Raw genomic sequence first — 25336 nt, 5'->3', positions numbered from 1 at the left:
TGGGACTGAATGAAACACCTGAATTCAACAATTAAGAGAATGTGTGGCCCAATGCTCTTGTCCATATAGTGTATATGTCAGTGTATATGTAGCACTCCACACAACCTCAACAAGTTACAACAGGCACAGTCACATTTCAGTATTTTGCTTTATGTAAATACAGTTTTTTTTTCTCCCTGACTGCTAATAAAATACTATCTCAGAATCTAAGCGACCTATTACTTTTTTCACAGCAGAAACAAGTGGAGGCCATTATGACCTTTTTCATCTTTCACCAATGATTCAGAAGTCCCACTTTTTTGGTGAAAAATGCTACCATCTAAAATATTATTCCTGTTGGTTCACCAAAAACAGTTTAATGACAAACTAATGTAAATACGTTTTGAACAACTGTGCTCAGTACAGCCATGCATAGTAACCCCTTCCTGGAATAATCAACAACTATGCAGTCTTTTCCATGGCTGTGGTCATATCTTGAGAGAGAAGGATTATGAAGATTCAAAGAGAGAAATTAAAGCTAGAGACCAGAACATTTGGATGGATAGCTGAGAAATGGGGCTTGGAAAGATCTATCACCAATAAAAGAGGATGTTTTTGGCTGTTTCTTTCCCCTTAAAACCAAAATGAGAAATATAGTGTGTGATGCAAGTTCTTTAAACAATATGAGGACTCCTTATCATGTGGCAACCCACCGGAAATAGGGCTGTGACCCATCTTGGGTTCCGACCCATCGTTAAGAAGCTAGGGTTTTACGGGAAGTGTGAATGTGGTGTGCGATGAAAGGATAGGATGAGATGTGTGTGTGCATGTCTGCTTGTGTGTGTGTGTGTGTGTGTCTGCAGTGCATGCTGTTATTATGTTGCTGTGGTTGTAATGATGTAAGATCGAAGGGAGTAAACAAGAGCAGCACGCTAGCTACAAACAACATATGAAAACATGATGTCTCTGTTGGTCTTAACTGATTAGGAAATGATAAATATGTAGAAAGTAAGAACAAATTCACTTTGGCTGCTAAATATGAAGGATACTGATCTGTACCCTGCACAGCTGTCCAGGACAGAATATATTCCAAGATTAATTTTGCTTGCATGGTTTGTGTTAGCTTGTCTCCTTGGAGTTAAGGGTCACTGCAAATGAATATAAAATTATTGTCAGTGATTGCTTTTATTTACATTTATTTCCTGATATCTTCAATAGTTGCTTCCTCCAAAGCATCAGCATGTCTATTAGACCCCATTCCCACTAGATTGCTCAAAGAAGTCCTACCATTAATTAATGCTTCAATATTAAATATGATCAATCTATCTTTATTAGTTGGCTATGTACCACAGGCTTTTAAGGTGGCAGTAATTAAACCATTACTTTAAAAGTCATCACTTGACTCAACTGTCTTAGCTAATTATAGGCCAATCTCCAACCTTCTTTTTCTCTTAAAATTCTTGAAAGAGTAGATGTAAAACAGCTAACTGATCATCTGCAGAGGAACAGTTTATTTGAAGAGTTTCAGTCAGTTTTCAGAATTCATCACTGTACAGAAACAGCATTAGTGAAGGTTACAAATGACCTTCCTTTGGCCTCCCATAGTGGACTCATCTCCGTGCTTGTCCTGTTATGGGCTCGACACACGGGGAGCGACGTCGCTCGCTCTCCATTCATTTCCTATGGAGCTTGTGCGATGAGGCGACAATCGCTTGCCCTCCTCCAGCTAAGCGACCGGCGACGTTCGTGCATGTGAAATTTCAAGCTCGTACACGTAGACGTGCACACGCGACCAGGCGACGCGACACAACAAAGTTGGAAAATGTTCTACTTTTGTCGCTGTCGCGTGGCACTAAACCAATCAGCAAGAGTTTCATTGACTGACCAATGAGCGAAGAGTATGCTACACACTGCAGTCTGCAACCACTTTCAGCAGGAAGGAAAGCATCGTTTTAGCTGGGTTTGACTTTCCTATATTATATGACACTTCAGGCAGTGATTATCGAGTTAAACATAAAAGGCAGCCATATGAGAACGTGTTGGTGTAACACTAACGTTAAACAGACGGATAGAGAGGACTTTTGTGCTAATATAGGATGAACGCGAGGTTGTCTTTTTCTTTTGTAGAGGAGACTTAACAGCAAGATTTCTGTCAGTTCCAATAAAATCTTCAGACTCCTCATCTTTATTGCCGTGTCTGACACGGACTGCTTTGAAAATGTCTAAATCCCTCCAGTTTCATAACCAATCACATTTCTTGGAGACGAGTGACGTAAGAGCGCGATTCGCAAAGCTGCCGTCGCTATCGCGTCCCGTGTGTTCGGTTTCACCCCAGTGGCGATGCGACCCATTCGTCGCTGTCGTTTGTCGCTCCCCGTGTGTCGAGCCCATTAGACCTCAGTGCAGCTTTTGATACATTACAGAGATTAGAGCATGCCATAGGTATTGAAGGTACTGCGCTGCAGTGGTTTGAATCATATTTATCTGATAGACTCCAGTTTGTTCATGTAAATGGGGAGTCTTCTTCACACACTAAAGTTAATTAGGGAGTTCCACAGGGTTCTGTGCTAGGACCAATTTTATTTACACTATACATGCTTCCCTTAGGCAGTATTATTAGAAAGCATTGTATAAATTTTCATTGTTATGCAGATGATACCCAGCTTTATCTATCCATGAGGCCTGATGTAACATATCAATTACTTAAACTGCAGGAATGTCTTAAAGATGTAAAGACCTGGATCACCTCTAATTTCCTGCTTCTAAATTCAGATAAAACTGAAGTTGTTGTACTCAGCCCCGCAGGTCTTAGAGGCGTGGTGTTTAGCTAGATACTTACTCTGGATGGCGTTTCATTGGCCTCCAGTGACACTGTAAGAAATCTTGGAGCTGTTTTGACCAGAATATGTCCTTCAGTGCACATATTAAGCAAATATGTAGATCTGTTTTTTTGCATTTGCACAATATTTGTAAAATTAGAAACATCTTGTCTCAGCGTGATGCTGAGAAGCTAATCAACACAGGTTGGATTATGGTAATTCATTATTATCAGGCTGTCCTAAAGGCTCCCTGAAAAGCCTCCAGCTGATACAAAATGCTGCAGCTAGAGTACTGACAGGGACTAGAAAGAGAGAGCAGATTTCTCCCATATTGGCTTCCCTTCATTGGCTCCCTGTTAAATCAGTATAGAATTTAAAATTCTTTTCTCACATACAAGGCCTTGAATAATCAGGCCCTATCTTAGCTTAAAGACCTCATAGTATCATATCACCCCAATAGAGCACTTTGCTCTCAGACTGCTTGTGGTTCCTAGGATACTTAAGAGTAGAATGGGAGGCAGAGCCTTCAGCTTTCAGGCCCCTCTTCTGTGGAACCAGCTTCCAATTTGGATTGAGGAGACAGGCACCCTCTTTGTTTTTAAGATTAGGCTTCAAACTTTCCTTTTTGATAAAGCTTATAGTTAGGGCTGGATTAGGTGACCATGAACCATCCATTAGTTATGCTGCAATAGGCCTAGGCTGCGGGGGGGTTCCTATGATGCACTGAGAGTTTCTTTTCATTCACCTCCCTTACTCTGTTTATACACAACCCTGTATTTAATCATCAGTTGTTATTAATCTCTGGCTCTCTTCCACACTATGTCTTTTGTCCTGTCTCTCTCCCCTCAGCCCCAACCGGTCACAGCAGATGACTGCCCCTCCCTGAGCCTGGTTCTGCTGGTGATTTCTTCCTTTTAAAAGGGAGTTTTTCCTTCCCACTATCGCCAAATGCTTGCTCATAGGGGGTCGTTTTGACTGTTGGGTTTTCTTTCAGCTCCCAGTTTGGATTCAGGAGACAGACACCCTCTCTATTTTTAAGATTAGGCTTCAAACTTTCCTTTTTGATAAAGCTTATAGTTGGGCTGGATCAGGTGACCCTGAACCATCCCTTAGTTATGCAACAGGCCTAGGCTGCTGATGGGGGGGGGTTACCATGATGCACGGAGTGTTTCTTTTCATTCACCTCTTTTTCGTTTATACCCCATTGTGGATTTGATCATTAGTTATTAATATTATTAATCTTTGGCTCTCTTCCACACCACGTCTTTTGTCCTGTCTCTCTCCCCTCAACCCCAACCGGTCACAGCAGATGACTGCTCCTTCCTGAACCTGGTTCTGCCGGAGTCTTCTTCCTGTTAAAAGGGAGTTTTTCCCTTCCCACTGTTACCAAGTGCTTGGTCATAGGGGGTTGACTGTTGGGTTTACTCTGTAAAACTGAACTGAATTGAACTGATAGGAGTGCTCTCCAGCCTGATGAGTCAGGATGACAGTGCCCCCATCACAGAAATATCTTTTAGAGTTTGTGTTTCATGGTAAATGAATTGGTTCTCATATAATGCTTTAAAGTTGGGCCAACACATACCCACAGAGCTACTTAAGTGGGTTTTTGGGGTGGGGTTTCTGGCGTGGTACAGCTCAGGAGATAGAGCAGGTCACCTATTAATTGGTTGAAAGGTTGGTAGTTCGATGCCAGAGTATCTTTGGGTAAGATACTGAACCCCAAGTTGCTCTCTGATGTGTTCACTGGAGTGCGAATGTTAGATAGAAAAACTTGCTTGTATGAATGGGTGTGAATGGGTGGATGAGGAATTTATATATATTTTATTTATGTGAGTATTGTTTTCTCTCCTTTGATATGTCATCCAGCTGTACATATTTTTGTCAAATCCTGCATCATCTCACATGCTGTATCATGATTTAGGTGATATGGCTATAATACCTTAAAAGCTGAAAAAATAATATGTGACAAAGCAATGTAAAAACAAAAGTTGATTTACTACCTTTTTTCTGAGCTTTTATCCACATCTCACAGCCTTCATCAACTGGCTCAGAGGGTATCATGTGACCAGTGTATGAAATCATAACATAGGAATTATTCATAGATGATAGTAATGTCATCCTTGAATAAAGACAGGCAGTAATATTGACTCGCCCAAATATAAACAACTGCCCAGCTATTGTGTAAGTTTAAGATCATAATCTGGGTTCAAATACACCCACTGACAACATTAACTCTGCACACTAAAAAAAAATTATGCTTAAGGGTACCCAGGGCATTGAATGGACCTTTGTGAACAAGGACGTTCATGCATATCTCTGAGACTCCAGTGACTTTGACTATTTAATGTCCTGAGAATGAGAAAAGGCTCATTGGCAGACTTATCACAAAATGCAATAATGTTTGGTAATCAATAAAAAATACATAGTACAGCATATGAAATGTTGAATAAATTTTTTTATCATTTCATATTTTATGATATATAATTCATTTACAAATGAAAAAAATAGTATTGATTTATAATCATTACTTATGGTCATTTTTCTGTGGCACAGTGGTGCAGTACTTAGCACTGTCACTTCACAACAGAGGTTGTGGTCTTTCTGCATTGTATTTGCATGTTTTCCCTGTGCCTTTGTGGGTTTTCTCCAGATACACCTGCTTCCTCCAACAGTCCAGAAATATGCAGGTTAATTGGAGACTCTAAATTGACCGTAGGTGTGAATGTACGTGTGAATGGTTGTTTGTCTGTGTGTTACCCCTACTACACATGACCTGTCCCTATGACCCCCTGGGATAGGCTCCAGCCTAACTCTGACCATGAATTGGATAAGCAGAAGAAGATGATGTGATGTGAAAATAATAATTCCCATATAACAAATATTTTTTCTTCCCTGCCAGAAAAAAAACAGTGAGACTCCTGCTCTTTCTCTCTTGCTGCCTTATCCTCCCATACCCCCTTCGTCCTTCTGCCTTGTCAATCAGTAGAAGGAGGAAAAAGTCATTAAATCTCTCTGTTGGCCATATATGTAATTACAGTCTGCCTGTATGTTGCTAAATACGCCCCGGCGCTAGTCTGGTCTCCCTGGTCATGTTTTTTCCTCCCACCGGTCGTGTTTGAAGCCCTTATAATTGGTGCAGGCAGTGTGTCAGGATTAAAGGCTGCTGGTTTGAGACCCCGAAGCCCCCCCCTTTCCCCTGTCTGGCCCCCCATGCTGATTACCACAACCTTGAACCCTTAAAATCCCTCTTACCCTTCTTTATTCTGCTTATATGTGTCAGGACTCGATGAGAGATCATTACAGTCTTGTAAGTGTAATATTTTATCCACTTCAGATATGATGCAGTTCATTTAGTACATATAGTTATTTTTTTTTAATGTAGGTGCCATTTAAAGGTCTTTCTCCATTAATGAAGCTCTTTCCACTGTACAGTCTACTGTTTCCTTACTGTTTTAACACATAACAGGTTTTATGACTTATCAGTGCCAAATTTTATGCATTCCTTAATTAATAACACATGCATGTTTAATCAACCTGTAATCTTTCATATTTTTCTCTGCTTTTATATGCATAAAAGAAGCAAAAACATGCCACTATAAATGTATAAATCTAGATGGCGAGAGAGAAGATGATGCAAGCAAGTGAGATCCACTGGGGTGATTCCTAAAGGGAGCAGCTGAAAGAAGAAAAAGAAGATCTATACATCCATGTTTCTCTCTCTCTCTCTCTATAAAAAAAATTATCAAGGATCACATTGCTAGGCTTGTAAAGGTTTTTTTTAGTGTGTTAATTAAGTCTGTGCATATTTGACTGGTGCCTGCAGGACGCCTGTGGTCAGTTGTCTACCTCTCTCATGTCACTATACAAGCCTTTTATTCAGAACACCCTTGTCTAAGGATGCAGCCAGTTACTCATGCCAAGCTCATCATTTAGGTTTGACTGTGTTTTAACCCTGAAACTAGAATTTTGCATTTGAGTAAATTCATTTGACTGAAGAAAAAAAAAAAAAGAAGAGGAAAACTCTTAATGTGTTTGGATGTAGCATAAACTTTACAGTGCTATAGGGCTACCCCTGTTTCACTGCCAGTCGTAAAACTCTTGTGGGCTGAGACAAATGAAGGTTGTTTGGGCCATCAAAGCATTTAAAGTTGAAATGATGGAGCTGATGGTCAGTGATGTCAGAGAAGATGTTGACTTTGTCTGAGTCAGAGCAGTTTCTGGTCAGTAGAGCCCCTAATTTTTCGGTCTGTCCGTTGCTGTCTCTGAGTTTGTGTCTCTCCCTGTTAACCTCTCTAACTCTCACATCATCTCACTCTGCCCTCTCTCACACATCTAAAAAACTCCAAATCAAAGTGCTGGCTGGAGTCAGAGATATATATATACATTCACAAAGATAAAACTGTAATGCGTTATATCCCGTATGTTTCTGAAGGAGTTTTAATGACAAAAATCTTTACTGAAAACATCAAATCAATTAAAAATGAGGGCGTCGTCTTTTTAGATAAAATGTTAAAAGTTCACTTTAATGACCAATTACCTGGAGGTTTTACAGATCACTGCAGTAGCAATGCTAATTACTTCTCCCTTTTAGGTCACTGTTCATATTTGGATGCACACACAACAATGCTGTGATAGAGTAAATATTCAAAGGTTTCATATAACTATGCTGCAAAAACTTGGATGTGATTCCTCTTCAACATAGAATCATAACATGAGGAAATCTGTAAGTACAAATATATAAATATGTGCGTGTGTGTGTGTGCTTGCGTGCGTGTGTGTGTATGTGTGTGTGTGAGATGACATACAGTAAATAATGACATACAGTAGATGTGTTAATTCCAAGATGGGTATCTTGTTCATTGATAGTGTAACTGTAATGCTGATATGCTTCAAGGAAAGTGAGTGCAGATGCTGTTTTGGGGAATGGGAGTATAATTATGGTAAGGTAAAATGAGGCTGCTGATGATGAATGAAGTCAAATGAAGATGTTGTTTTCTGGGGTGTTATTTTCAGTGAGGCCTCTGTGTGCCACACAGACATGTTTTTGAAAAGAAGCCCAGAAGAAGACAGAAGCAGTCAAAATATTTACTGCTCGTGTAGTTTAGGTAAGAGATCATTAATGACCCTAAAGTGCTCAGAATGAAACCATAACAATTAAATGCCCAATCCTTCCTAAACCCAAGTATAGCCTTAATCGTAAAACAGGTGCTTGAATGTGAGGACCTTAATTCTCAAATTCACCCATACATGAGCCTCCTCTGTAACACAGATTGAACATTTATGAAAGTTTAATAAAGTACCCGGTGTGCATCTGTGATTGGGTTAAATGCACACTTAAGCTGTATCCTGCTTCAATTGCCTCGTTGTGATGAAACATTGTCCAGTGCATCCTGTACACTGATTGATTTCAATATGCAAAAAAGTGAATAGTTTGAGCCTGTGAACATGAAGTTATTGAATTAACCAAAAGCAAAGGGGGCTTTTCAAAGCAAGAACTTCAAGCCCTGATTGTGACATTTTGCCTTTAAAGAAAGACTGCTACCTCTTTGTTGCAATCATACTAATTTGCACTGTTCACCACCAGGAATCTGTAAAGTTATGTGAACAGCGCAAAAACAGTTTATTGTGGAATTCATTTTTTAATCATATAGTGCATGCTAAAACTTCCTTTTTTTAATTAACTTATTTTTCAGCTTTGGGGATTCAAATCAACGGGCTCTAAGGGGGCTCTTTGGTGTCCGTGTGGCCTTTTCACCCTATTTGCCGTGTTCTAGATGGCACGTAGTGTTACACTGGAGTTTTCAATGGACTTTATGAAAACCATTGTAACCGTATGAACAATAGTTAAGCATCTAACAGGGCCTCTGAATGTGAATGTCTTCATTCAATAAACAGCCGAACAATAAAACACCATGTAATTTCCCCAGTTTCTTTTTGTTCACAGAATAAATATTTCTGTCTTTGCACAAATGAGTGTATGGGTGGGACTGGCAGAGGCCATAAAAGAATATTTAATTTTTTTTTAAATTTCTCCAGCTTAAGGCTTTTTTTCTTTCCTTTGTTTTACAGTTGCAGTAGTATGGATTGTTATCTTCTATTTGTTTTCATTTATAACTGACCATTCCCTTTTACTTACTGTGCACCTACTTCTTTCATGAATGAATTTCCTTTCTACCTCAATTATATATCTATGTTAAATGCTTGCTCCAGTCTTTCCACTTGTTCTCTGTTACTCTACACTCCCCACCCCAACCTTACCCAAAAGCCCCCATGCCCCCACCCCCAACCCAGACATCTGTCTCACCGCAGCACAGAGCCATGGTGTGACACCGTGCTATAAATACGAGTACACACAGACACACACAAACACATACACATATACTATAAATACCATCTCTGTGCAAAACACACTGCTGCAGTATAAATATTTAAGTATAAATGTGTAATGAATTTATTGATATGTTGCCCATGCCAGCAGGCACTGTTTTGAGCCGCGGAGTGGTAAACCATTGTGGTGGGATTGAAGTGGTGCTGAGGGATTGTGGGGACGCATGTTCCGAGTTAGGCAGCTGACCAATCGGTGGGCTGGAAGTTGGAAGCCGCATCACAAAAAGAGCTACTGATCAGTACCAGTCTTCTTAGCCATCCATCTTTCTCTTTTGCTCTTTCTCTTGCTCTTTCCTTACTCTGCTCCCTTTATGATCTCTTTTACTCTTCCTTTCTTGTTTTTCAGCAGATTCTATGTATGTTCCTTTCCTCCATTTTTGTATTATCTTTTACTTTTTGATTCTGCCAATCCTGCCAGTCCTCATAATTTAATTGTGTAGTTACACAAAGTATCTTAATGTAGATGTCTATAAATACCCCCCTGTAGTTACACACAAAAAAAGTCTTCAAGCATGCTTCTGTTTATGAATGAGAACATTTTTCTGGAGTTGTTGCTTGCTAAAAAATAAGGTTACTAAAGAGTAAGCAACAATGGTCTTAAAATTGTTGCCATCAGTGCTATCCATAGACATCAACTAAGAGTTTCTTATATTCTTTCTTTGATAGAGAAAACATACATCAAATGTATTTTTTACTTGACTCTGATGTCTCCTGTTAAGTAGAAAGTCTCATGATTTAAATGTTTTGATTCCCACCAGATGGAGTAAAAGTGTTAGTTACAATGTGTCATTTTTTCACTGTGCTATAAAAAAAAAACAAAAAAGAAAAGAAAAAAAAAAACATGTTTCTTTTAGTGTTCACAGTGGCTATTGTAGTTTCAGTTTTAATGGGAGTAGCCAGTATCACTTCCTTTTGATAACAATCATGACTTGTCCTACTGTGTGTTCAATAAAATTGTTCCAGAGTCCCAATTTCCTTCCTTCATAGTAGCTGTTCCACTCTAGTAACTATTAGCCTCATGGGAAAGTATCTGAATGTAGATGTCTATAAATACCCGCTGTGCAAAAAGTATTCTGGAAAAGATGGACTTCTAGTGTGAAATCTGTTAATAAACAAATGAATGCACCATTAAACAGGCTTATGGATTACTTATGGATCCTAATCCTATATAGATTCATTTGTGGCTTTTGTCTGAACATTTGCCTAAGCTCTGGAAGTAGCATTAGAAGTATATTCCAACAACAAGTGTGTTACTCATGACACATCTTTATGTTGTGTCGCTTCAAATTTAGTTAAGCATTTATGTGATAGTTCAGGTGATTGGATTATATAGTATCCTGTTTTTCTGATGTTGGACCCAGTGATCTGGCCTGTGTCAGACCAGAATCATATGGATTATTGGATTTGCACATATGCGTTAACTTTTATTCAGGCAGATCTCATTGAGATTTGCAATATATTGAACAACATGATCCTGAACAAATGTTAATGTCACTTCAAAGAAAACCACAGCAAATGTATCTTCTCTCCAGAATAAGTTGTTGATGGCAACAGATGTTCAGATATTTTGCCTTAAGGCTTTTCTGGGGCTGTTATCTATTAGACAGTTTAGTCAGGCCTGCATACTCCTGGCATGTATCATACATTATGTGATGGATCACTCCTGCAGTTGAAATGACTACTTTCTGATTACATGGCATCGGTCCTTTAAGTTCCGGTTCTTTCATTTCCATAATAGGGCTTTGCTATGATAATGACACCCAGGTTATCGACGACAATGCCATTTTCCCCATATGATAGTCAGATGGAGGTCTGCCTCACAGCTTACAATTTTGGAGTGGTTGTCAGTAACATCACCTAGTTCAGCTTGCATAAGACTTTGGTTTGTAAGTGAGTGACATGTCTGCAATCAATCACAATACTTTCGAGATTCAATCCGCAGCAGCAAGGTGTGACTCTATTTTCTCTATTATCTCTAGAAAAACTGCAGCAGTAGCACTTGTGAGCATCAACAACAACAGGATCAAGCTCAAGATCAAGATCTCCTCTCCAGAGCCCAGCCTCAATTTATTGGGTCTGTGTGGTTCCATTTGTGCTTTACTTATAATGACAGACAGACCCCCATCCTAAGTTAATGGCTAATGGGCTATATACAGTATCATTTGAAACTGCCAGATTGGAACTAGAGCAGAACTGTGATTGACCCTCACAGTCTCTGGAAAGATACACTGACACGTCGAAGAAACTGAAAGCTCTTGTTCAAGTTGAATGCACTTTCTGTAATTTACTGTGGAGAAAAATGTGGTATCTTCAAAATCAGTGTAATGTTATGAAATGAAAATTGACCAGGAGATTGTTTCATTGTTTTTGTTTTTTTGTTTTTTTGTGTGTTTCTAATTGCATTTTCTCTTCCTCTACTTAAACTGATCTTTTGGCCATCCCACTTACCCTCCCTTGACCTTTTCTCTCTTCATCTGTGAACTTCCCGTCTTCCTCATCTCTCATCAGCTTTCTCTGCTTGTGTCCTCTCAAAGCCGTGTTTGTCCTTCTCCCAGCTCCAATCATCAGAGGTCACTGTTTCTCTAATTAGGGTTAGTGTCTGTGCAAATGTGTATGTGTGACAGTAACTTGACTCATATGAAAATACTCATTTCATGTCTGTCTCATGCATTCATTTTGCATTTATCTTTGAGCAAGCACGGTAAACAGCCTATATCTGGGTGCTTTTCTCTTTCTATTGCGCTCTTTCACTTTTCCACCTTTCATTTTTTATCTTTCACATCTGTACGTTTCTGTTCTCTTTGTCTTCGTACTTGTTTGCTTCTTACCACTTTTCTCCATCTTTCATTCCTCCCTCTCTTTCTCACTTGCTCTCCTCCCCCTTCGCTTTCTTTCCCTTTTTCTGCCCAAAGTTCTGGAGGCCAGCTGGCATGGTTTTCTAGTGGTGTAGTAAAATATAAATATAATAAGGACGTTTTTGAGCTGGTGAATCCATTCTGAGCAGAGAAACATCACCACAGAGCCCACAGATGTGGCACATACTCAGGAGAGAGAGTGAGGGATGGAGAGAGGGAGGAGAAACAAATCCCTCATTTGACATTGAGAATACTGCAGGAGCATTAGGCTGCATTATTGTTGACATTACCAAAGTACTAGACTTGTGATTAGGATTCTTAATAATGCTCATTTCCAGCCCCATATTTTATTCTTGGAGTGGAACGGAGCAGCTGGGTATGATTCAGAGCGCAGAATGCTAATCTTTTCTTTTTTTTAATGTCTTCATCCTCTCAGTTTACCCACTGTGTAAAACAAGACACTTTTGCACCTCTTTCTTGAAGGCCATCCTCCCTTGATACCATCTTTTTTTTCTCATTGGCTGCATCTTGAAAACAAACGCTTTAAATAACAAGGGGGTGGGCTCCTGTGCTAACAGCCAGAGCACTGTCCCTGACATGATATCACCTCTCTTTGACATCACAGAGATCCAAAAGAATGAAACAGAATGAAACTGCTGACCTGTCCAGGGTGAACCTTACCTTTCACTTTATGACAGTTGTCCCATAACCTTCAAGTGGATAACTGGATAAATGGATGGATGAAACAGTGCATTTGGAGCAGGACATTTTTAATATGCTCATCTATCATTGTAACACCCACCCACACACACACATATGTTCTGTTACCAAAAGCAGAAAAACAAGTAATGGAATGGATTTTATTGGCATTTTAATATGCAATATTTCTATTTGCTATAATGAAGGCCAGAAAATATTCTGGAAGCAGTACGCTTGTGCACACATAAGTGTGTTTTGTGTAAGACTGCAAAACACAGTGTAACTCTGTATGAAAGCATTACTGCTTATCTAAATGTTGCATGTGTTCATCTACACTGTGTCCGTGTGCATGCGCGTGTGTGTGTCTGTGCATGTTAATGTGAAGCCTCTATTTAACAACCTGTGGCTGTGTCTATACCTGCATTTGGGCACTTCTGTATCTGTGTATTTGAGTGCATGCATGTGTGTTTCCATTTCTCCGTGGCTATGTGTTTAATGTCAGAGCACAGCACAGCCTACTTCAGTCCCCTGGGTAGCTCTTTGTTTGCTTTAGCCATGCGGTGGCTAGCCTAGCCCGCTAACTCCAAGACACATTTAGCCTGGGCTCCACTTTTATATCATCCTGCTTTTATTTTCCTTCTGTCTGCTCTTTGACCAAACACTCTGCACTGAACTGGACTTTAGTAAGACTAGTATTGGTGCCATTCTCAACCATTGACAGACAGATTTGGTCAGTGTGGTTTTCATTGGCTGACATGTTAGTGCCGGCTTACCATCTAAACTGCTGGCACTGGCCAAGTGGCCAAAAAAAGTATGGTAAAATATATCAAGGCTACAGATAAGCTAACCCTGTCTGTATTGTTTTATCTCCTGGTTTTGGAAGATTAAGGCTTAGAGTTTCATATATTTCCACTCTGCTGCTTAGAAGCCGAGTACATATAGGCATAGTTTTAGGTGTTTATTGCGGTCTGGGGTTTGATTCTGGAGTGTGTGGAGGGACAGAAGAAAAAGGAGGAGGAGGAGGAAGAGGGATGGTGGTTTTAGCCACCAGCTGTTGTTACCTTGAGCATAACGTCCTTTAACCCCCATTACAGCAATCCACCACAAGCCACAAACACGCTAGCTTCAACTGACTGAAAAACAACCCAAACTCACTTGTTTACTAGCTAATGTGCCAAGCCATTTGCTGTCTCTTACTCATTGAAATGCTTTCTTTTACCAACTTCTTAATTTACATCTTGTTCCCTCATTTGCCTATCCCATTTTCCTGATATATCCTCCTCAGTCTCTTTGTTAAATTTTCTCATCAGCTCTCATTATGATTCAGTTTTTCTGTGTGACCATTTTTCACATCCTTTCTTTTCATCTCCTTTTGGAATTTTCTTTCATCTGTGTCTTCCTCCTTTTGCCCCACTCAGAGCCTTTGTTGGTTAGGGCCCTGGGTATGCGTGGGTAACCCCGATGCCCATGTAAAGGCTGTGGACTCATAGAGCCTCAGTGTCAGCAGATGAAAGCAGAGGGAGATTCTGGGGCTGGCACCCATCTCCCTCTGTCCTGCCACCATGGCCTCTTATTTCACAGAGAAAATTAATAACTTTAACAAACATCAATGAACGAGGGCCTGATGCTTGGTTGGCTTGTCGGCTGGCCTGGTGTATGTGCGTGTACTGTGTACACATGCGTATATATATGTGTGTCTTTCCTTGTACGGTTGTGTGTTTGAGCTCATACCTTACTGTATGTGAACCATTTTAGTAGTGCCGAAAGAGGCTGACAGGAATAGTGTACAGCAGAGAAACTGACAGGTTGATAAATAGTACTAGGGAGACAAGATTTTGGGTGGGGGTGTGTCAGGCTTCACTTTGGTTTGATCTGATCAGAATGTTGTCTTCTTGAAACGCCATAGTGTCGTCTTTTGAGGCCAAGAGGAACTGAGAGATGGATGGATGAAGGGAGGGATGGATGGATGGGAGAATGTGACCACTTCTGAGGCATTGTCGACAGCCATGCTGAATAGGCAGCGGGACTGCCTGGAGCCACGCCTGTATTTATGATCTTCAAAGGAAGGATGACACACACACACACTCACGCACATCCACAAATTATTGATAGTTACAGGAAAACACATGCTTGTGCAAGTGTGGTACATGCAAATTTACATATAGATTTCATCTCACACATGATAAACAAAGCTTTGAACACATCTAGAAAAAACATAACTTACATACATAGGGCAAGCACAAGTACCACCACTTATAATGTGTATGTAAGTGGTCACAGCAGATCAATTTTTCCTTAAAACTGGAGTGTCCATTGTTATTTAGCTATAAATGGTACCTTTATGCTCAGAGTGGTACAGAGCTCTTTACAGCACCAATAGAGAGGCTTCTCACATGATATTGTGCACATTACTAGTCAGTTGTCCACCATATTAGATGTGATACAACCACTGGTCTTGAAGGAAAAATGAATATTCCCCAGTTGGTTGGTGAATGGCTGCCACTAGGTGAAATTGGTTGCAAAGATGGTGCTGCACCAAAAGCCTCTTTGTGATTGCTTTGGTCGATAGCAGTTTGCTTGTAGTTTGCATGGAAGATACCAGTTAGTCTGCAAACACTTGCTAACTACTAGCCAAGCAGTAGTAAACCGTGAAAAAGTGCAACAGAAGGGAGAATGTTCACCTTCAAAGTAAAAGTTGTGCTTCAGCGCTCCAGTGAACACGTTTCAAATGCGCAACGTTTACTTTGAGGGCAAATAGTCTTCGTTTCCAGTTTGTGTCACACTTTTCACAGTTTCATAGCGACTTCCGTCATCTTCCAGCAGCCATTCACCAACCGATCGAGGAATACACATTTTTCTCTTGTGAACGGTGGTTGCCAGATTGGTTTCTAGGCCTGTGTGACTGGGGCCTTATTTACTTGGCTCTACATTGTCACACATCCAAAATGGCAGACAAATTAACCTCATGTGGTTGGGTGTCATTTGACTGCAAAATCTACATTTTCATGAAACTCTGCAAGGTGCTAACCTGCTCACTGGTAGCATTTTAGGGGTTCAGTCTTTTGCTCAGGAACACTTAATAGAGTATAGGAAACAGATCTAAAGCTACCAATAGTTTGATTTTGTAGGAAATACGCCTACCTCCATTTCTGCAGAATTCTGATGCTATGCTTGATTCTCTATGGTACATACAAAGCCTCCACTGAAAGTTGGCGAAATTTGTTGTGCAAAAAGTATGAAGCAGCAAGACACAGCTAGCTTGGCTGTCTCTGATGGTATGGTAAGTATGACACTGGATCATGCTGTATGCTACAGTTTCTTGGCTGTGAGGTTGACTGGCGGCAGCGGGTGGAGACTTCAGGAAGTTACTAAACCGGTGAAAGAATTATGCTGTGTTTGGTTTTACTTGAACATTGGAAAAATGTCAACCATTGTGGACTTCATGTTTTGTTAATAGGATAGGCAACCCAGAAGATAAACAGCAGATACATTATTTCAATCAAAATATTACACACACCATCCATACTGAGCTTATTAACTAGCTCCATGGAAGCAAATAAGTATACTTCCCAAATAGCGAAACTTTTCCTTTATTCATCAACACTGCTACCATCTGAGGAACTAAAATCTCTGTAAGGAAACTTGTAAGTAATATTTTTTGAAAGGTCAGTGGCCATGCCCTTCACAAGCTTTCATTCATGGAGTAGCAAAAGTGAGACTTCTGTAACAGTTCCCCTTGCAGTATCTGAAGTTCCCTATGAGAAGAAACTTCATTATGGGATCTCTTCCACTTTGCAAACCTAGAAACAAATTTGGTAAACACTGAAACCTCTATATGAGAAATTTTGATTTCTTTTAACTAGTTTGCATGCTCCATACCAGGAAAAACTTAATGAATTTACACAAGTGTCAGTATATGCTCTATTTCAGCTTAAAGGCAAAAACAAAAATAGACAGCTGTTTACTCTGTGTGAATCTCTCCATTTACCTTTCAAGGTCCCACAAAGAGACATGAAAAGGAGCAAAAAATACTTTACGGTGTTTACAGACACAAATAATAAAACGTAAACTGTGGAAAGCCTCAGCCTTGTACAGTTCAATTCATTCCAAGGAGCCAGCACTGAGAAACAGTGGTGAGACCACTGATTTTCTGCTGGCAAATATTTGAAGAGCTAATTTGGAGGGGTTGGGTTTGCTTGTGTGTGTGTGAGTGTTTGTGTGTGCATGTGGATATGTGTTTCACCTATAGGCAGCAAGAGAACCAAGTAACCAAAAGCTTTTAAATTAAAGGTGTTCATTTTGGAAAAATAGCATAAAATATTACTAATGCTAATTTATTAAGACAGTCATTTAAGACTAATTGTCCCTACTGTAAATCACTCCGTCAGTCAAATAGCTATTCAACACTCTGTCTGTCAGTAAATCAGTTTTTCAGCCAAGTAATCCACCTGCCAAACATCCAGGCAATTAGTCTGTCTCACCACTGGTAAATTACCCTATTACCCAGTCAGTCATCCAACTAATGACCCTTGATCTTTATGGAGCTGGGAATAAATAGTGGCAGGATACTCCGGGAAATTGATTGGTTTAATTGATTTTGATTGTTGTTTACAATGTAAAACAAAAAACGGGGTTGTCAGAGTCCAGAGCTGTCAAGGGCATAGAAAGACATAGACAACAACTGGAAATGTGAAGTGGCAGCAATAAAGGGCAAAGCTTGTGTTTGCTGCTTGCCTGTCTGCCAGCAGAGTGTGGACAGGACTCTCCAGTGCGCCCTGTGCCCAAGAGGGGCGGGGTGGGTGGCAGAGTATAGGAACAGAGGGAGCAAAGGAGAGAGAGGAGGGCAGGACTGGCAGGGTGCGGTCTGAAGTGGCAACAGATCGTTTTGGATCACTCAAATCCCTTCAATTCAACTGGAAAGCTGCAGCTTGTTGCACGCCGGCCGCATATGGAGAGGAAAAGCCTTCAATCCAGAGAGGGCACCAACCAAAGAGCAAGCAAAAGTGGCTGATGTTATGACAGTTTCCCAGAGCAAAAGAAAGAGGGGGGAGAAACCACAACACTGCAACTTGGATATCAGTAACCGCTCTCTCTCTTTAACTCTCTCACCCACCAAATCGACTTTGAACCTGTTTGTTTAAATGCACGGACTTTACAGCCTGCACACTTACTGTTGATTCTGTAAGGCGGTGGGAGCGAAGTTTCTCAGTATAGGCTCGATGTTCTGGAAAGGCTAGAAACTTTTTGGTATCCCAATGGTACCCCGTGCAGCCGAGGTGCTGATCTTCTTTTATCCGAATTTTTCGGACGTGGATTTGCGACTGTCACGGACGATGGAGTCGGTTGCTAAACCGCGGAGGTACTGAAGACACCTCTCTCCCCCGGGAGAGTCCTCCCTCCCCCCGGGGCGATGCGGATCTCCTTCCTCCTTCTCACCGCCTCTCTGTGTGCCTTGGTCCTCCTCCTCCTCGCACCTGCCTCGGAGGGCTGCGGGCCGGGGAGGGGGTACGGCAAAAGGCGGCTCCCGAAAAAGCTCATCCCGCTTGCCTACAAGCAGTTCAGCCCAAACGTCGCCGAGAAGACCCTAGGAGCCAGCGGGCGTCCAGAGGGCAAGATAACACGCAACTCCGAGCGCTTTAAAGAACTGACGCCAAATTACAATACAGACATAATATTTAAAGATGAGGAAGACACGGGCGCCGACAGGCTCATGACTCAGGTGAGAAAGGGGATGAATGAGTAGCCTACACGTACGCTTGCAATGATGCATAAAAATAGGCCAGTGTTCCTAAATAGTCTTGGTATTGCACTTTAAGCTGTTTTATTTTATTTTTACTTTTAGAAAGAATCAGCTGGAAGCTGATTGTTGCAAGCATACCACAAGGACCAGATTAGTTACACTGTTGCACTCAGTTGTCTGCTCAATATCTCTTGTCGGTTAAATGTTTGAACTGCAGCGATTGATTTAATTGACTCTTGGTCCACTGCGTTTTGTTGTCTGACATACTGAGATGTTATTGACTTGAAGTGTTTCTTTTTACTCACGTACCAAGTGGTCTCAGCCATCGCCAGTCTGTGCGGTTTTCTTGCCTAGATATAGGCCTTGGTGTGTGTAAAATTACCGCCCTTGGGATACATCCAGGATATTTGATCCTATCAAATACTATTTTCAGTAGTAGTTTCATATCACAATGTTCCTTTGGTCCACAAGCACGCGCCTTTCATCCATATGAAATGTAAAAAACAGGATCAGTGGTTCCTTTACGCACTGCACGCCAAACCTTTACCGAACATTGTTGCGCGGTTTAAACACAAATTCACTAATTCATTCATTGATTCGTCCATTCATTCATTGATGGGCTAAAATAAACCACATTGATAATATGTCAAATAATTTGAGCAAATATCTCTAATGCTGAAAACATCACCTGGATGTCATCACTGTTCTTTCAGTCACTCATGCTTTCCTTCTAATTGTCTGACTGGACTCTGCTGTTGCCATCCTACCTTTGATCCATCTATTATTCCCAGCTAAAGTCTGATTAAGTGCCCCATCAGAACTGTCCACACTGAAAATCATATATATATATATATATATATATATATATATATATATATATATATATATATATATATATATATATATATATTTAATTTGGTTACATCACTGTAATCAACATTCTTCCATCTCATTGCATCAAATTTGTTTCACAGTGTCCACATTTCATCTCAAGTATAAGTGATATTGGGACTAGCAGATTTCTTTATGTTTCTAACAGCCTGCTTTTACTTTTCTCCTTGTCTGTATCTCTCTTAGCGGTGTAAAGACAAGCTAAACTCTCTGGCCATCTCTGTGATGAACATGTGGCCAGGTGTGAAGCTGAGAGTGACAGAGGGCTGGGATGAGGATGGTCATCATTCAGAAGACTCACTGCATTATGAGGGGCGTGCTGTTGACATCACCACATCAGACAGGTAGGCTAGACTAAATTATGTGCCGTGAATAGGCCAGACATTGGCCAGGTGACATTTAAACTGCTTGGAGTGCATCAGCTGTGACAGTCAAGCTAGACTGTCAGTTAACTTATCAGCAATGTGATGAGTCAAGCAATTGTAAACAAATCCACCACATTTTTTGCTGATAGCAAATTCAGATATTTCATTAGAAATCCAAATGTGGGAGAAAAAAATTCTCATAAAATTACAACCTGTCTACATAAATGCCAATGTAGAACTGGTCTTTTTCTGTGAAGGTTTTGGAGAAGCATGTGCAGTGATTCAGACTGAATAACACTGGAAATTAACTATATATTTTTGTCCTCCTGACAGGGACAGAAATAAGTATGCTATGTTGGCTCGCTTGGCTGTAGAAGCTGGATTTGACTGGGTCTATTATGAATCAAAAGCCCATATTCACTGTAGCGTCAAGTCAGGTAAGCGATGGAACCTCACACAGTGTATAGTATGTGTGCATTATCCCATTGTCTCTTTGTGTGTTTTTGCATTTGTGTTCAGCTGTTATTATTGCTAATGAGGCTGATACTAGACCCTTTGATGGTGAGCCACTAATGGTTTAGTTTCCCATTCATTGCCTAAATCAACACTCTGGGTGTGTGCTTAAGTGTATGGCCTATTGGGAGCCAATCAAAGCAGGTTGTGCACCTGTGCTCTTTGCCCAATTCAGCCTTACATGCTAGTCATAATACTCATTGTGTAGTCATTATATAAATCTTTAGTCATCAAGGTTTTAGGCTATTTAGCTGTACGTGTACAGTGAGTGGATTAAATGAATGGGAACGGATGTACGTGGGCTTTTTTGCATTCAATGCAGGATTGTCTGGTAGCTAACGCTACATATGTGACGGCACATTTTTGGTCAAACACCATTAAAAAGTATATAGTGGATAAATTTAAAGATATTTAAATTCCATCTATCTTCTTCCACTTATCCAGTTCAAGGCTGCAGGGAGGGCTGGAGCCTATCTCTGCTGCAATAGGGCAAGAGGCAGGGTACACCCTGGACAGAGAAAGACAGACAACCATTCACACTCACATTCACACCTATGGGCAATTTAGAATCACCGATTAACCTAACCCCACTAACTGCATGTCTTTGGACTGTGGGAGGAAGCTGGAGTACCTGGAGTGAACCTATACAGACACAGGGAGAACATGCAAACTGCGCATAGAAAGGCCCCGACCAGATGGTGGATTCCATCCCAGGAACTTCTTGCTGTGAGGCAACATTGTTAACTACTGTACCACTGTGCTGCCACACGATAATTAAATAATAAAATTTCTATTTTTACAATAGATTCATAATATTAAGTTAGAGTTTTTGTGATATGCATACTTTATCAGATACCATCTTTATGCAGACAATAGTTTAAAGCATTCCACCTCCAGCTAGTCCAACTTTTGAGATGTTAAATAAATCTATTTACCCATGTCTGGTACCACCAGGTATTTGATGCCAAACTACATTCTAGCAGTCTGCTGAGGTTATTGGGCTGTGAGATGATTAACCCTGTCTTTGTTTTGCTATTGCTTTTCCTTCAGTAGGTTTCTCTGAGATCGCTTATCTGAGTCTTATCACTTCCCGGTCACAGCCCACCTTTTCTGCAGCCTTCAGGCTTACAGACACACACACCTTGGACAAATATTTGGCTGCCTTAAGACAGCCTTCTCACACAAACACACATGCACACACATTTATAGTGATTCAATTCAAATTTCACAATTATTTTGTCTTCATTAGTTGTTCTATTCTATTCCCAGTTGCATACTTTTTGCGTACTATATAGGATTAGTAGCAGCAGGTTCCTTGCTGAGTTTCAAGCCCATTGTGATGTCTCAGTCTGTACAGAACTGCTGAGAGTGGGGCATGTGACGCAGTTTAAAACACAAACTCTGCTGTAATCCAAACAATATCTAGAACCAGAGTCTGTGTACTTTCCTGCCTCTCTGACCCCAGGTCGTGCTCTGACTGTGGTGATACAATCAGCTGGTTATCCATTAGCTCTTACTGACTACCCCTTGTTGCCACCTCTTCTCACTGTGTCTTAAAGGGCCAACTAGCTCAGATATACTCAGCAACAGTGGGACTTTAGCAATAGCCCCAATAAAAATTAAACACTATCAACAAGCATTTTTCTCTAATAATACTCGGCTAACTTTTAGCATGAAAAATCTGGTTTAGAAAGATAGGAGTACATGTACATACCACAGCAAAGTGAAGTGGCACACTCTTTCCTGTCACAGAGAGCACTACATGAAAAATATCAAGCAACAGCACCAGGGGTGCTGATTTTTTATTTATTTTTTTTAAACATCCACATTTCTCCAAGTATTCCCCTCGTCTGTGGAATTCTCTTCCTGTCTCCCTGAGAGCGGTGGATTTGGTGGCATCTTTTAACTCATCTTTTTAATATTGCATTTGCTTAAAGTTTTCCTTTGTACTGTGTTTTACTGTTGTGAAGCACTTCGTGGCAGCTGCCTTGAGAGGTGCTATATAAATAAAGTTTTATTTACTTACTTACTTGAAAAAAATGATTTTGGGAACTATACAATGGGTTTCAAATTAGATTGACTGATTGTAAACATTTCATGCTCACAAGGACACAAACCATATTTCATTAGTTCATAATCCACTTTCTTTTCCTTACACAAGGTAAAGGCAAGCAATAGTTTAAAATCCAGTGGTCAGCTCTTAAGTGGCTTGTTAAAAAGCTGATAAAAACATTATTTTTTCTGATGTGTGGTTCTGTGTGTGCATAGCTTCTAAGCACAAGGAGAGATCCAGAGGTAGATAGACAAGAAACAAGTTTGAACCTTGACTTTGAGTCATAATGTATATGTCTGTTAACAATCCACCACTAATCCACTGAGATAAAGTTCTTCGAGAGTCAAAGTCAAAGTCTTACCTGCTTTATACTCAGTGACCTAGAAAAATGTGAAATCACTGTAGAAGGCCAAATGCCACTGTGCTTGTCCTCTCCTGAGAGGCCCTCCAGCATTTCTCTCTCTTTATGCTTTGTCTTGTTCTTGCATTGGCAGAAAATACAATTAAAACTGGACTAAATAAACCAAATAACATCATCCTGTCTTTTCCTTTTCAATTCTACAGAACATTCTGTGGCAGCGAAAACCGGTGGTTGTTTCCCTGGTGATGCTCAGGTTGTCCTTGAAGGCGGGGCTACTAAACAGATGCGTGACCTTCTTCCTGGTGATCGTGTCTTGGCTTCCTCAACAGCAGATGGCCATGGTCCTTTTCTCTACAGCCCAGTCTTATCCTTTCTGGACCGCCAGCCCAATGCCACAAAGATCTTTTATATTATTGGGACTGATGCAGGACTTAATATTACTCTCACAGCTGCTCACCTGATCTTTGTCACAGACTGCACTGTGGGGATGAATCAGCCAGAGGAAGAGCCATTATTGGGTTCCATGTGGGAAGGCAGGCCTAGATGGGGAGTAGGTCAGAGGACAGTTTTTGCCAGCGAGGTCCAGCCAGGACAGTGTGTTTTTACGTCGGTGGGGGAAGTGGGGTCACAGGCAGAACTTTCAGTTGTGACATTTGTGGACGAGAGAAGGAGCACTGGGTTGTATGCCCCACTCACCCAGCATGGGTCTTTAGTGGTAAACGGTGTGCTGGCATCTTGCTATGCTGCTGTGGACAGTCACCATTTGTCCCACTGGGCCCTGGCCCCACTAAGACTATTCTACAGCCTGATTGGGCCATCAGAAGCACAGAATGATGGGCTGCACTGGTACCCTTGGCTTCTGCACTGGCTGGGGAAAATGCTGCTGGATACTGCACACTTCCACCCCTGGTCTGATGAACAATGACATAGATAAGAGGCACAGAGACCTGGTGTCTTCTTTCAGTTAACTGCAGTCAGGAGCACCAAAGCGCAAAGCACAACAATCTTTCTTTTCCGAAGAAATGAACTGAGGGACCACCAAAGACAAATGATTTTATAGTGTAAATACATTTTGTAATAACTCCACATGCCTGTATTTGCTGTACTTAAACAAGTTCTTTTGTTGATCATGGAAAATAGGGAAAAGGAGAAAGATGACTTTGTTCTAGAAATATGGAAAAATAGTATTTCCACTTTTTCTAATTTTAGAAAATTTAAAAGACTGGAGACACTAGGTATGACAAAAAAAAAAACAAAAAACATCTGAATTCTGGAATTCAGCATAAGTACTTTGGAAGATCTATTTCAAATATTTCACTTGTCCCCAGTTTACTTACTGTAGGAGGACAGGGTCACGTTTTTCTCTTTCTTTTTGTGCCCCACAGATCAAAAACAGTATGACTAAAATAATAGGCTGATAAGTGAGACTGTCAGGTTTTATCATTCTTTTGTACTGTATTTGCTGCAATCTTCCAACATTTAAGCTTAGTAATACAGTTTTGTGAAACCTCTTTAGTCTCACGCTTAAGCTGAACTCATGAAGTAAATATCTGAGGAGGAAGAGGAAGGAAAACATGAGAAATTAGTGACTGAATAAGGTGAGATGTGAAACTTTATATGTACATAGGTATTTATACAGTTAAGTCATAGACTTTACTTAGTTTACTGTTAGACTCATCACTGCAGTAAATTCACTGATTTTTTTTTCTACTCTTCTTTTTAGAGCCTACACTATATATTAGAAATAATTTACAAAAAAATATTTAACTAGACAGTTTATTAAGTTCATTACTTACATGATGAAATTAAATGTATTTACAATGTTGCAATGTTCTGGTGTTACATTGTTGCTTGACATTTGAAAAGGGCTTTGTTGTAAAAACTGAATGGCAGAAAAAGAATATGAGAATGCAGTATTTGTGTTGCAATTTGTACACATACTGTATAATTCTACTTCACATTTGTAACTTACTGATTCAGGATTGATTAACGGTGCTACAGTGGCCGCCGTGTCTCTGCCATCCACTTTTACACCTTGATTGTCTTAAATGGATTTATGTGGTTCATTTATACGTCCTCTTGTTGATTATCAGGTGTTTTAATTTAAAACAGTTTTATTGGTTTTTCATTGTTTCAGGTTTTCAGTTTTCAGATCAGTGCACTCAGGCTGTATTCAACTACTGTATTAAGTAGCTAGCTATGCATCATATTAAAAACAATACTTATTTTTATTCTTAAGAGTTTAATAGGCGTTTATTTGATACTTCTCCTTTGCATGGTCTTTTTTGTCTTCCGCCTTTTAACACTAACAGTATGGGAAGCAGGTCTAATGTTTTTGATAGATGGATGAATGGAAATTAATAGATATGTAATATATAGTTCATACTGTCCACATGCCCCTCCCAGTTGAGTTGCTTTGTGAAGACTCAAACGTTGTCGTTGATCTAGAATATTGAAGGCATTCTTTTATATGACTGCTCAAAGATTTGTCAGATATGTATATTAAGCTATTGTTGGAGAGACTATTTAAAGATCTATTTTTTAAACAAATGTAAATGTAATATTATTTCTGGCAACTCTGTTCATAAAATTTGTATTTGAAACATAAAGACTTTCTTTTGTTTGTAAACCAAAATCTGTTGTGCTTTTATAACAGCAAAACAATCCAAAAAGA

The 25336-nt window shown here is 40.2% G+C and overlaps 1 protein-coding gene across 1 annotated transcript; it reads left to right on the top strand.

The window, feature by feature from the left end:
- The first annotated feature begins 17658 nt into the window (after positions 1 to 17658).
- LOC115800536 (indian hedgehog B protein-like) lies at positions 17659 to 25176 on the top strand. Its single transcript, XM_030757964.1, has 4 exons — positions 17659 to 18458; positions 19557 to 19714; positions 20069 to 20172; positions 22866 to 25176. Exons 1-4 carry the CDS (start codon positions 18150 to 18152, stop codon positions 23585 to 23587), a joined length of 1293 nt encoding a protein of 430 aa, XP_030613824.1. The 5' UTR covers positions 17659 to 18149; the 3' UTR covers positions 23588 to 25176.
- Positions 25177 to 25336: the final 160 nt, after the last annotated feature.

The sequence above is a fragment of the Archocentrus centrarchus genome, chromosome 21 (assembly GCF_007364275.1).
Source record: "Archocentrus centrarchus isolate MPI-CPG fArcCen1 chromosome 21, fArcCen1, whole genome shotgun sequence".
NCBI classification, from domain to species: Eukaryota; Metazoa; Chordata; class Actinopteri; order Cichliformes; family Cichlidae; genus Archocentrus; species Archocentrus centrarchus.
Note: the sequence above shows the minus strand (reverse complement) of the source record. Positions and strands in the feature narration are given on the sequence as shown.